The sequence below is a fragment of the Patiria miniata genome, unplaced genomic scaffold, assembly GCF_015706575.1.
Source record: "Patiria miniata isolate m_02_andy unplaced genomic scaffold, ASM1570657v1 HiC_scaffold_13, whole genome shotgun sequence".
NCBI lineage: Eukaryota > Metazoa > Echinodermata > Asteroidea > Valvatida > Asterinidae > Patiria > Patiria miniata.
Window position 1 is genome coordinate 5,598,478 of NW_024037051.1, and position 13,500 is coordinate 5,611,977.

The 13,500-nt window shown below is 38.1% G+C and overlaps 1 protein-coding gene across 1 annotated transcript in view; it reads right to left on the minus strand.

Moving 5' to 3' along the window:
* Positions 1–1,510: 1,510 nt before the first annotated feature.
* The window catches only part of LOC119720942, a 40,664-nt gene continuing 28,674 nt past the window's right edge, over positions 1,511–13,500 (minus strand). Inside the window, exons 9-17 of the mRNA XM_038190812.1 lie at positions 9,652–9,809; positions 9,102–9,321; positions 8,319–8,429; positions 7,787–7,974; positions 5,924–6,046; positions 5,513–5,624; positions 4,535–4,631; positions 3,861–3,960; positions 1,511–2,049 (exon numbers count right to left, since the gene is read on the minus strand). Coding sequence (XP_038046740.1) covers positions 1,975–2,049; positions 3,861–3,960; positions 4,535–4,631; positions 5,513–5,624; positions 5,924–6,046; positions 7,787–7,974; positions 8,319–8,429; positions 9,102–9,321; positions 9,652–9,809 — 1,184 coding nt within the window. The 3' untranslated portion in view covers positions 1,511–1,974. The remainder of the gene's footprint in view (positions 2,050–3,860; positions 3,961–4,534; positions 4,632–5,512; positions 5,625–5,923; positions 6,047–7,786; positions 7,975–8,318; positions 8,430–9,101; positions 9,322–9,651; positions 9,810–13,500) is intronic.

Below are 13,500 nucleotides of genomic sequence, written 5' to 3' on the forward strand. Positions count from 1 at the left end.
CGGTTCTATACATTGTTTTAGATATTTTATTAAAATCAAATATATGATATAATTCCCAATATGGTTCTCTTAACAATTTTAATATAACGTTGTTTTAAGACTTTCTGCATTTTTTATTCACATGCTGTATACACTCTCAAAACATTGGTTAAAATTTGGTTGGTTAAACAAGTTGGTTAAAATTTTAATCAACGTTGTGTAAATCTTTCCAATTATTTTGACCAATGTTGCATTTACCCAACGTTGGGTAAAATTGGTTTATTTTTTTTAACCAATTTTTTTAACCAACTGATGGGCTGTTAAACGTAGTCAAACGTTGGTTAAATTCGGTTAAATTTAATCAATATTGGGTAAAACGACGTATTTTAACCAATAATTGATTACCAGGTGAACAGGCCAACAGTTGGTTAAAATGTTGGTTAAGAAAATGAACCAATTTTACCCAACGACCAGCGTTGGGTAAAATGTACCCAACATTGGTCAAATTCGAGACATTTACACAATGTTGGTTAAAATTTTAACCAACTTTTTAACCAACCAAATTCTAACCAATGTTTTAAGACTGTACATACATTAAACGGAAGGGCACACAATCTCCGCTGCTAAATAAATTGGAAACTGTCGTCCCTTTTAATCCATCAAGTGATAATATACACAGATTTATGTTTAAACAAAAAACAAACGTATTTACACAAAAATATACTTATTCCCGGCCAAATTAATCAAATTATAGCAGCTATTTTAAACGCAGCGTCAATCCATTTTCAGCATAAAAGCGATCATTCAAAGTCATTTAGGAGAATGCTGCACACATATTGTGCTATTGACCTACAGTCTATTTATCTTTATGTAGATGAACAGAGCTTAACAGCAGGTTTGTATTACGTTTTGCTAAGGACTCTTGTAAATATTAATCTAAATATTGTGGAAAAAAAACTTTAAAATGATCAACTTTCAAATAATGGGATGATTTAAATGGGTTATCTAGGGTTTGAATTTTCAAACTTAAATTCCCGAAATGCTAAGTTACATGAGGTTTCCTTATTGGAAACACAATAGTCAATTCCTGTCTTTAAAAGACTCGTTATACGCCGAAGAACCTATGACGCCGAGCACTTTTTGGTACCCACTTTTTCACATGTTAAGTCTAAGATATCTAGTTTTTTTTGTACATGAAGGCCTGTTTGTGCCATCAATAACAACATTAAAAAAATGTCAAGTTTATATTTTGAAGTTCGTTTAAGTTGCATGACAGGTGATTCGATTTTTGTTGGACTATTGTTTTGCCTATTTCGATAAGTCGTTTTTTTGTTACAATGTATACTTGATGGTACTGGCAAGCTTTTGTCGTGTATATAAACATGTCAGAGACATCCACAATTCTAAACATGGCGTACAATCAAACGTGAACAAAGGTGTGTTTTAACTCCAACTAGAAAGCACTCAGAGAGCGCAAACCTCCGCCAAGGCTAAACAATTCCCCGCCATATTGTCAGTACACCCAAAAGAAATACTCGCAAATATGGTGAAGAATCCTTTAAAGCAAATCCTGGATACAGACCCAGATCCGGATCACTTCCATAATTTAATCAATTTGTACTTATACCAAGGACCACCACTCAAAAACATTTCCATGCAAATCCCTCCATAGCTTTTTGAGTTATCTTGTTAACAGACAAACCAACCAACAAACTAACAGAATCCGATGAAAACATAACCTCTCAGGCGGATAAACATAGACCTTCCAATTGTTATTGGTTTCCGCAGAATTTTCCTGAAATTGTTCAGAAATTTATTGATTTTTTGCCACTCTGAATTCACGCCATAACAACTTCACGAGTTCCTCATATATTGGACGAAAAACACAGTTGACAACGTCGTTTATTCTCATGACAGTGAATATTTTTTTTAGGTGAAGGTCACACAAAATATATGTGTGGCTTTTTCGTTGACGTATAACTCCGGTGGTGCATTCTACAGATTTCCTTTGCTGCTGGGTGCCATGTACAGGTATTGCTCTGCAGAGAAGTTGGACATCAGCAAGTAGCCCTGTGTATGAGAAGAGGGGTACACTGTAAAAAATGTTGGGTAAAACACACTGTTTGGCAATATATTTGTAGTGTAGTCACTTTAAGTAGCGTGTGCCCCTTTAAAGACATTGCACACGCGCAATCAACATGCTGTGACGTATTGTTGGGTTATTTTGAGATATTGTCAAAATGGAGTTAGATCCATATCGTTGGATCGGAGGTGGGACAATAAATATGTAGAAACGTTATTCTGTGTCGCCTTGTTCCTTTTGGAACCGTACACAACAATATTTTTACCCAACAGTGGTTTTGAAATTACCTCATTGAGGTAAAACATGTCAAACTATTGGGAAGATTTTGCCCAAGAGTATAACCTGTTGATATGTTGACCAACGTTGGTCTACATATCAACCTTTTTTGCCCAACGTTTTTGCAGTGTTAAGAGTTAGCATTTAACATCATCGTTTAATATAACTTTAATATCACCATTTAATGTCAATGTGAAGGGCAAAACCTAATATTGATTTAAATCACCCCGACGCAAATTTCTTCTCACGAACCAGCCAACCGATCCTGCAAGCTCGGTGGTCGAGTGGTAAGACGTCTGCACTAGAAAGCAGGAGGTCGTGGGTTTGAGTCCCACTCGAGTGATTTTTTTCCAACTTTCACTCAGGAGGTAACACACTGATTATACAGTGTTTGTGCGTCGGTGAATGGCAAAACCTAATATTGATTTATCGCCGTTTGGTGTTTTAATAAATGACTTCTTATTCTCCACTTTATTATTTCCCCTGCACACTTCAGTTTTAGAACTAGCCAAATTTAAGATAATTGTCACTCTTAATTCTAAATTTCCCGGGGACAGCATTTCAAGCATCCTTCTGAGGACAGTTGATAGGCGTCATACAGTATCAACATCCATTCCACGCGTTGTCTACCATGAATGATTCCACAGTCTCATAGTTTCACTCCCAGACAAAAAAAATAAGGGGAGTAGGAAAAGCAAGTTATGGGTGTTGATCAAGGAGTCGGACTAAAGAATTCAACTCAATGAAACCATTACCGACTTCCAGACTTCTCCCGAGTCCGAGTCCGAATCCCGAGTCATGTGAAGGTCGAGTCCGAGTCACGAGTCACAAAGGACGGTCCGAGTCACAAGTCATCTTTAGTATAACTTTTATATTGAAAAGGTACCTGTATTGCTAAAACCTCACAGCTTTTCTCTAATTTAATGAGCTGGAAGTACATGTATAACATTTCAAATAAGGCAAGGCATCAGTGTCTGGAAAGAATTATCCGGTACCAAACACTATCAAGCTTGCACTTTAAGCAATATCAAGTGTGGATGCTGGGATACATGTTTTCATACATTGATTTCCCAAATCGATATATCGGAAACAAGCTAGCCGCATGCAAAGTGTATGTATACAGTACTTAGATGCATTTCTTCTGCACCGTACAGACTGTATCGCTTGCTCAGGAGAGGGTCGTCTTCCGAATGTAATTTGTAATTATTAAAGAAAAAAATTACTGTAGTGATTTGTGGTAATTATGGTCGAGACCCGAGTCCGCAGGTCCAGTCCGAGTCCAAGTCCGAGTCCTGCAGCGCCGAGTCCGAGTCATTTGATTTGTTATCGTGACTCGAGTCCGAGTCCGAGTCACGAAAAATGGGACTCGAGTCGAGTCATACAAGTCTGCTGACTTCCAATACAGACTCTTCTGGGATCTCGACATTCCCGACCCACCACTCTCCCTTCCCTATCCATCCGTGTAGCCAAGGAAACAAGGCCCCCCCCCATTTTGTGTCCCGAAAATTATCCTTTTTCTTACCGATGCGTTAGCCAGCATTGCCTCTATCCTCTGGTGTAACATCTCAAAATCGGGCCTCTTTTCTGGTCGATGTTCCCAACAGTCTTTCATTACCTGATAGCTGCAATCAAACATTGTTTGAAAAGGTTTTCTGTAAGGGTATTGTAAGTTATCATCTTAAAATCCTCGGAAATGAAGATGATAATGTGAAAATTTAGCACCCAAGAAATGAGAAATATAATATAAAAAGAAATATCGTATACAGGGTGAGTAAAAAAAAAAAGGAAACCAAAACGACAGGACCAATTTTTGAATGAAGTTTTGCCTGTAGCACTTTCAAAATCTAGGATATGAAAGCCTAATCAATAAGCTTTCTTCCAATACAAAATCCTTGAAACCACTCATGTACTTTTCAAGTTACGGAATTTTGAACACAAACACCGTTTTAAAGCTCTGTCCATGGATCACAAAAAAGGTAAGTGTTCTTTAAGCAAAACGTAAACAATTCACATGCATCCCTATGAGAATCGTTTTCGTTTTGCTGAAAGCACACTTAAGCACCCTTAACTTTCTCTCGTTTAGAATGAGATGCATAACTAGCTAAAGCGGCATTTACAAACTCAAGTCCATCATATGAAAAAAATTCTGCTTATATTAACAATGAAACTAACGATATAATTTGTTGGGCAACTCACATCTCGTCACTGCAATGGGTTGGCTTCTTTAGGCGAATCCCCCTCTGCAGATCCTCGAGTATTTCAGCACATGACAAACCGGGGTACGGGTGAGAGCCTTTAGCAAGATAAAACGGCGAAAAAAAAATCAACTTCGGAAGTTGTGTTGATTCGGTATTTTCTGCTCGATATTTGGTTTTCGTCTGTTTGCATTTCGACTTACTCGACCCAACCATTTTGTGTTTCGTGAATTCTTTACCAGCAACGACAACACACACACCACTGGAGGGATGTGAAAAGCTTAGTGTTAATGGGCCATATTCCCGAGTCGTCCATATTGAACTGAAAGTTAGGTAAAATCTTATTTTTTGGAACTTGCGAAGAGATATGAAAGCAAGTTCAATTATAATAAATTCCAGTCTGCTTCAATGAATAATTTAAAATTTGTAATTAAACATTCTCTAATGTTTAAAACCATATTTAAAAAAACAACAATGACAGTAAAATAAGGCTGCAATTGTGCCTGCATAAATAGTCTGGCACCATCCCATTCAACAGTTAACAACTTGCATTCAGGGAACTCGACAAAAATGGCCAACTTGTGAATAAGGCCCATATAGGTTTTCCGACTAGTGTACCGGTATATAGCACTAATCTCAAATACATCTGAGATACTGTAATTTCCTTCTAACATCATTGGGCTTAAAGAAAGTGCTAATGTCCACACAAAACGAATTTACCATAAGTAGGACGATTTAAAACGCCTCACTTATGAAAATCAATTTTCACTTGTGAAAATCTGAAATAGAAAATTAACAGTTGGACTAAACGATGTTGTGGGATGAAATTAAAAGATCGTTCGAGTGAAGTTATACGATAAAAATAAAGTAAAAGGAAAAACCTATGCATACATGTTAGCAACACTGCAAAAGATTTCTTTCTTTTACACTAGGTTAGCCCTTTCCCAAACCCTCGCTAGCTACTTCAGTTTGTCCTTACCCAGTGTCACCAACTCCCAAAGCAAGACGCCAAAAGACCACACGTCGCTCTTACTGCTGTAAACGTTGTAGACGATCGACTCTGGCGCCATCCAACGAAACGGCACGCGCCCCTGACAAACAAAAGAGAAAGTCTTACAATATTGACAGTTTGTTTTTTATAGCTTAAACCGTCATATCGATGAGGCTCTTGGAATTATTTATTCGAGTATATCATTTTGAGAATGTGATTCAGTGTTTAATTGGAAAATTAAGCATTGAGTTCATTTTTAAATAAACGATGCACGGTAAAATATTTAACTGTTAATGTCTCACACATAAAATTGAATGAACATTATTATGAAGTCAAAACATCAAACATAATTATTACCTATAGTAAGGACTAACGCTATAGCAAAGATAACATGCGTACCTTTGATTTCATCTCGTACTGCTTCTGCGCGGGGACGTGACGCGCCAATCCGAAATCCGATACCTTACAGACCATCTGCTCATCCAGCAAGATGTTGCGAGTGGCCAAGTCACGATGGATACACTGAGGAGATTACAAGTTAGAATATGGTTGCTTTTATAATCAATCAATCAATCAATACTTTATTTCCACTTAATCAAATAACAATATACATGGAAAATGGGTATAATTAGAATGAAGGGCGATTAAGTGGTGGGGGCCTACAAAAAGCAGGGCTTGTCGAGTAGAGACCCCCATAATGTGCATAGCTTAAAGGATTGGATTAAACAGACATCGTTAAATTGAATGCTATACACTAAGTAATAATGACTAAGTTACACAAGCAACAAGGACTAGGATAAAGACGAGGACGTACTTTGATCTTCGCGAACAATACCCTATGTATTGTTCACGAAGATCAACCAACATGAGGGGTTATGATAATAAGGTAAATAATATAAATGAACTGTATTAAATCAAGTCAAATCAGCCGTTTTGATATTTTCCCAGTAAGATACACTTCAATTTTTGCTTAAATAAACGACGACTGTTAACACATTTAGTGTCATTATCCAAAGAATTCCAGAACTTAGAACCTTGAAAACGAATTCCTTTTTGGGCAAATACGTGTAAATGGGATATGAATGTCACTGGCATGTCTATAGTATAATGTTTTACAAAAGTAATAAACTGACATCACAATGGTGTTGAGTTAAAAGCATTAAATTTGAACCACTTGTCCAACACACCACCAACGTTTTTGAAGTGTACAATACAGATTCAGATGAATCAGGAAAGGCGTGTGAATGAACATTGAGTTTTAGCTTAAAAATTTTTTTTAGTCCATTTCGTATAACAAAGCAGTTAACGCCTAATACGGTCGCGGTACAAGCAAAATATCATTAGCCCGAGCCTAGCCTCGGCAAAATATCTCATACCATGGAAATTCATATCACACTTTGATTTCTCAAGTTGCTTTTGATACCAATAGTTTGACACGTTAGAAGAAGAAAGGATATATCGATTGAATTGATATGTGGTGTTAACATTGGAAGTTAAAAAGTATTTGAACAAATATATGGGATATTTAAAATTTGGGAAAGGCTCTCTAATGTGTGATTAAGGAACCCAATTATTTCAAATAAACACTCACATCACAAGACATGGCTTGTCCAGTTGAGCTGGAACTGAAAGTCTCGTTTCGGACATTATTTTTTACTCAGGCACTCAGTGACTCATTCAGAGGACAATAGGTTGGCCCCTCAGATTCAGTAAAAAATAAGACTGTCCGGAGCCAACCTCATCCCCAGGGCTCACTTTATTTTCAACCGTGTTTCCAATAGTAAACCCTGGGATGGGAATTTGTTGCCTGTATCCTGATTTGAAAGCGCAATTAGCAGGTAATTGATTTATATCGTGTACTTGGTGTTGTTATTTCCAATGTGTATTACGTGTTTCCCTTCCTTTCCAATTTGCTCATATTAATCTGAAATGTGATACTGCACATTGGCTGGATAAGATTGTAACATTTTCGTAACTCACGGCGCGACGAATTGATTCTATTTTTTTTTACCCCCGACACCACATACAAAAAACAAACGCTGATGTAAAGCACGGGCAGGCACCAGGCTATTCCTTATTTACATACATATCCAAAAAAATTGTGGATATGCAAATAAACCAATACCATGGGTGAGAGAGCAGGTAGCTTACTGCTAGACACCCTGGGAACGAGGCTGGTCCGGAGCCTTACAACTTTAGCAGTGATGGGTGAATGGATTATATGATAGATGTTGGGCTCGGGTTAAAAGGAGACACCAATACCTGCACAGATTCCAGATACTTCATGCCGCGCACAATCTGAATGGCAAAAGTCAGGATCTGGTTGGGACCGATAGTCTCCGTCACACCATTGACATTGATGTACGATTGGTCGACCCGTTGCTTCTCCTGTCTCAGGTAGTTCTCCAGGTTACCATTGGAAACATATTCCATGATCAAATAGAGTGGATCTATGTACATGTAGAAACAATGCAACTCTTATGATACTGATTTTAGAAGAAAAAAAAGACTGCTATGTGTTATTTTTGAGTTCTGCAGATGTGACTTCAGTTGAAATGTTCTTAAAGGTTTTCAGTTAATTAATATATTGAAATAGACCGTTCACGGTATGCCAAAATGCGATCTCAATTGAGCTTATTCAGAAAGATTGTGAAATGTCATTTTTCAATCCCCCCCCCCTATATATAACTTTGAAGAGCAAAGCAAACCCTGGCACATCTGCTTTCCCGCGAGATGAAATAAAATGTTTGCCCATTCTTGGAGATTTCTTTTCTATACTTTGGAGATGATTTACTTTTCTTTCGGCAGTATCCCAGCATCGAGACCACATTGGGATGTTGAACCAAGATGGTGAACATTTCCAGTTCCTTCACGAAGGCCTCCCTGTCGGCTGGCGAACCAGACGCTACGATAGAAGAAATGGTCTCATTTTATGTTTGTAAGTGACATTCATTTACTTTCCAAATCCAAACAGAGAGATTGCTTGCATGTTAATCTCCTTTCATCCACTCTGCTGCGAATTGGAACACATTGTCATATCATCCCTTTCAATTAACTGTCTATATCTCTGGATGTAGGTGTCAAAATGAAATAGGGAAAAAAGCATTGTGTTGAGAAATAATCCTTCTTTAAGCATATATATTAAACAAAATAGGAACTATAGTATTTTCAATATTTTTTCTCTAAATGTATCCTTTTTATACACACATTGTATGTACTGTGTTCACACAGGTTCGAGCTCTGTACTATACATCAGTTGGCATGTGGGTCCTCCTGATTTTGCAATTCTGATGCTCGACTTAAGACAGTCGTCCTTCAAGTGTGATTAAACATTGGGAATAGCAAACTATCTACCACCTAACCGGCAACAAATACAACAAGTGTTTAAAGTCCCTGTTAATACTTGAATGGCGAATTACAAATTCCACGGTAACAGGGAAAGGAAGAATCCGTTCAAACGGTTTACGTTTGCATATACAGTATCATTTTCAACCACTGCCAAAAGGGTCCATAATACGAATTCGAAATTCTATTGGTGTATATAGAAAATGAATCAAAATGATCGAGTCTGGCTCACGGTTCGGTGTCTTGACTGCCACAGTGCTGACCACGCCTTTCTCAAAGATGCCCTCTGCCGTGGCCTTGTAGACCAGACCGAAGGAGCCATTCCCAACGACCTCCAGCAACTTCAGCTTGTCGCGGGGGAACTCGTAAGCCTCACTCCCCTCCAGTGAGCCCTTGGCAGTCCCGCCGGAGGAAAGGGAAGTGTTACTGCCACCCTTTTTAAACTTTATGCTCTGCGTCACAAAAACAAGAATATGGCAGCATTACCGCCTTTTATACAAAGTGAGACTGGGGTTTTGATAAAGAAAAAAAGTTTGGGAATCTTGGTTTATTATTTTGAGCGGCCGTCACTGTTCTCCGGCCGCCCTGTTACAGTCGTGAGAGATTTTAAAAAGGTGTTGTTGATTATTTTAGTATATTTTTATGTCTTGAAGTTGTTGAGATTCTTGTTTATTGGAAATGAGGGGAGTTAATGCTTATTGATCAGATTTTAGTAGTAGTACATTGTTTAAAATTTAATTTAAAATGTAATGCAACAAAGAATCAAAAGCGAGTAAACATACATCTATATGCAGCATCTCCATATCTGTTTTTAAGTTAATCGGCCGGTTGCCATGATGACGCATTTTGTACAGTATAAGGACAAGACAGGCGACAACGACAATGACGACAGCACAGGAACAAGCGACAATGGCGGTGATCGATGACCAGCTCAGTGTCACTATGACAGAACAAAAGGGAGACAGCTGTAGATGTTGATGAAGACGAGCTCTTAAAAAAACCCAACAATCTAGTGATCTACATTAGCTTGATAATCACTTCTCGTCACCATTATTACTTGTACACCGCGGTGTAAATTTAACACCGGTGGTATCCATTGAGGACCACCAGTGTACAAGTTTACACGATAGTATACTATAAAATCTAACACATTCTTCAGAAATCTCAAAAAGTTAAAAAGAAAATCAGTCGGATCCACCAGCAATTATGCTCAATTCGAATTTTCTCGAGTAGGGGAGAAGGGCGGATACCAGACTTTGCCATAGGTCTGGGGGTAGTACAGGGCCAATGGGGAGAGGGGCAGGTACCAGACTTTATCCCTCCCCCTTTCCCCCACCCACTGGCCACGCCCCCGCCCCACCCGCCCCTCCCGATATCTCAGCCCCAAGCCAAAACCGGGGCTCAATATCTCTCGTCTTGAAGATCTCCCTCACCAGCCGGTGAGTCTGATTGCTTATAAATCCAAAAGTCTGACCTCTTAAAAAAATTTAAAAAAATTATATTGATATATATAAATGATGGATATGATTAGGCCAATCGTTAAGGGATTTTCTAGATGGAATAAAGCCACGCTGCGCGATTACGTCCAGCGATATAATATACCGTACGATCAAAATGTTGCTCTTACGCGTAAAGTCTACATCAACGGGATAAAAAAATACGAAGCTCAATTTAGAAACTTGAGGAAAAAGAAGCTACATGAGCTCAAACAGATTGTAGACGATTATGATCTAGAATATAACCCGTCGGGTTATAAGGGTCGATTTTTGAAAAAAGATTTACTCTCGGCGATTCAAAACTCTAGGCAACCCGAGTATTTTCAAGAGGCTGAGTTTAGAGCGACGAGGAGATTTAGAAATAACTTTAGAAACTGGGAACTGATTCCTAGACTTTTTAACGACGATTTAGTCAAGTTTTTTGATACGCACAAAGATCAAATTGTAAATAAAATCAAGTCAGAATTGAGAGAGCTGAGAGGTTTAAAAATGGAGCTCACAATCAAAATAAAATACGAAAAAACCAAACCCGATGGTACGATCGAAACGATCGAAGCTACACATTTTACCGATCAGAGAGTCGTTTTAAATCAAAGTCAAATAAAACAGGTTTTAAAAGAAGACATCGACCAGATATTTAGAAAGGATGAAAGGTATACGAATCAAGGATCGGGTTGGGTTTTAAAAAAGATAATGGCGTTGTATATCAACATCAACAGGTTTAACCCTGTGAGAGGTAGTTCTTATATTGACCTACCAAAATGTATCAAACAGAAAACGGCGATGATTAACATTAAAAACAAAGACGACGAGTGTTTGAGATGGTGTTTGAGAGCTGCTCTTGGGTTGTATACGGATAAAGTAAAAAATAACATAAAAAACGATCCTAAATATAAAATTCATAAAGAAGAACCTGTTGTATACACCAAAGACGACGGACTCAAATTTAATGGCGTAGACTTTCCAACACCGATCGACCAGATACCAAAGATAGAAAGACAAAATAATTTAACGATAAACGTATACGGTTATGAGGGGGAAATATATCCGTTATACGTGTCTAAAAACTACAAACCAGAGTCACGACCTATCGATCTGTTTTTGTTTTCTGAGGGCGACAAGCATCACTACTGCTGGATAAATAACTTTTCGAGATTGATTCACAACGTTACAAAAGATAAAAGTAAGAAATATTTTTGTCGAAGGTGCCTGAGTCATTATAGAACGCAAGTAAAATTAGATAGACACATGGCCGATTGTAACGGTATAGATACACATCCGTCAAAGATTGTATTTCCTACCGCTAAGCAAAAATATGTAAATAACGAGTGGATAGTCGACGAAAACGATGTGCCAACATTAGAATTTAAAAACTACAGGTTTAAACAAAAAGCACCGTTTGTAGTTTACGCCGACTTTGAATCGATATTAGAAAAAAACTCGGACGATAAAAAGAACAACACGCAAAAGACAAACATTCACAAAGCTAGCGGTTACTCGTTGGTAGTAGTTAGATGCGACGGCACCAATGCGTATCAAGAGACTTATAGAGGTAAAGATGCTGTATCAAAGTTTGTAAATAAAATGTTAAAAATACAAAGCGACATAAATTGCATATTTAAAAAACCCCAACCCATGAAATTTAATGAGCGAGCTAAAGAACATCATGATACAACAAACACGTGTTGGATTTGCGAGAAACCAATTTATCCCAATTACTCGAGCAACTGTCAGTGCCAGAAACCCCAAAAACCAAAAACAGAAAAACAAATAAAAGAACATCAGTACGAAAACAAAAATGGATTTACAGAGTCTAAATGCCTCGAATGCAAAAAGAAAATCAACAAATTTAGAAAGGTGAGAGATCACTGCCACGTCACGGGTAGATATAGAGGTACCGCGCACGCCTACTGCAATCTAAAATTACAAGTTAAACCAGGTTTTACCCCCATACCAGTCGTCTTTCACAATCTGCAAAATTACGACGCTCACTTGATCATGCAGAGTATTTCAGAGTACGATGAAAAGGAAATACAAGTTATCGCTAGAAATTCAGAAAAGTATATTTCGTTTTCGATCGGAAATATGCGATTTATAGACTCGTTTAATTTTATGGCGTCTTCGTTGGATAGATTATCTAAAGCTTGTCCGAGAGAGTCGTTTAAACTACTCAGAGAACATTTTAATCGTCAAAATATCGACTCGTTGTTACAAAAAGGAGTTTATCCGTATGAATACATGGACTCGTTTGACAGATTTCAAGAGACCAGCCTACCCCCCATCGAACAATTTTACAGCAGCCTAAAAGACGAAAATATATCGCGAGAGGACTACGACAGAGCTAAACTGACGTGGAACGAGTTTAAAGTTAAAAACATGGGGGAATATCACGATTTGTACGTCACTACCGATACGTTATTACTGGCATGCGTATTTGAAAACTTTAGGAAAACGTGCATTACAAACTACGCGTTAGATCCGGCTAATTACTATACAGCACCAGGATTGTCGTGGGATGCCTTGTTAAAACACTCGGAAATTAAACTCGAACTATTGCAAGACGTAGACAAACATTTATTTTTTGAAAAAGCAAAAAGAGGTGGTATCTCAAGCGTGGGTGGTATGAGATACCACAAAGCCAACAACAAATACCTACCCGACCATAATCCAAACGAGCCGTCGAGTTACATCACCTACCTCGATGCAAACAATCTGTACGGCTGGGCCATGAGTCAATACCTGCCGTACAAAGACTTTAAATGGGCGTCTACAAAAACGTTTACCGAGTCTAAGATATTATCTCTCAGGAAAACGTCAAACACCGGTTACTGCTTTGAAGTAGACCTCGATTACCCGGATAATCTCCACGACCTGCACAACGATTATCCCCTAGCGCCAGAAAATATCGTCATACCAAAAGAATGGATGTCTGATTATCAAAACGAGTTATTGGATACCGAACCTAGTAGCAACGTGCAAAAATTAACGTGTACCCTTAATCCTAAACAAAAATATGTTTTGCACTACGTCACGTTGCAGTTGTATCTCAAACTCGGCTTGAAACTTAAAAAGGTACATCGAGTGTTGCAATTTAAACAAGCTCCTTGGATGGCATCTTACATAGACAAAAACACG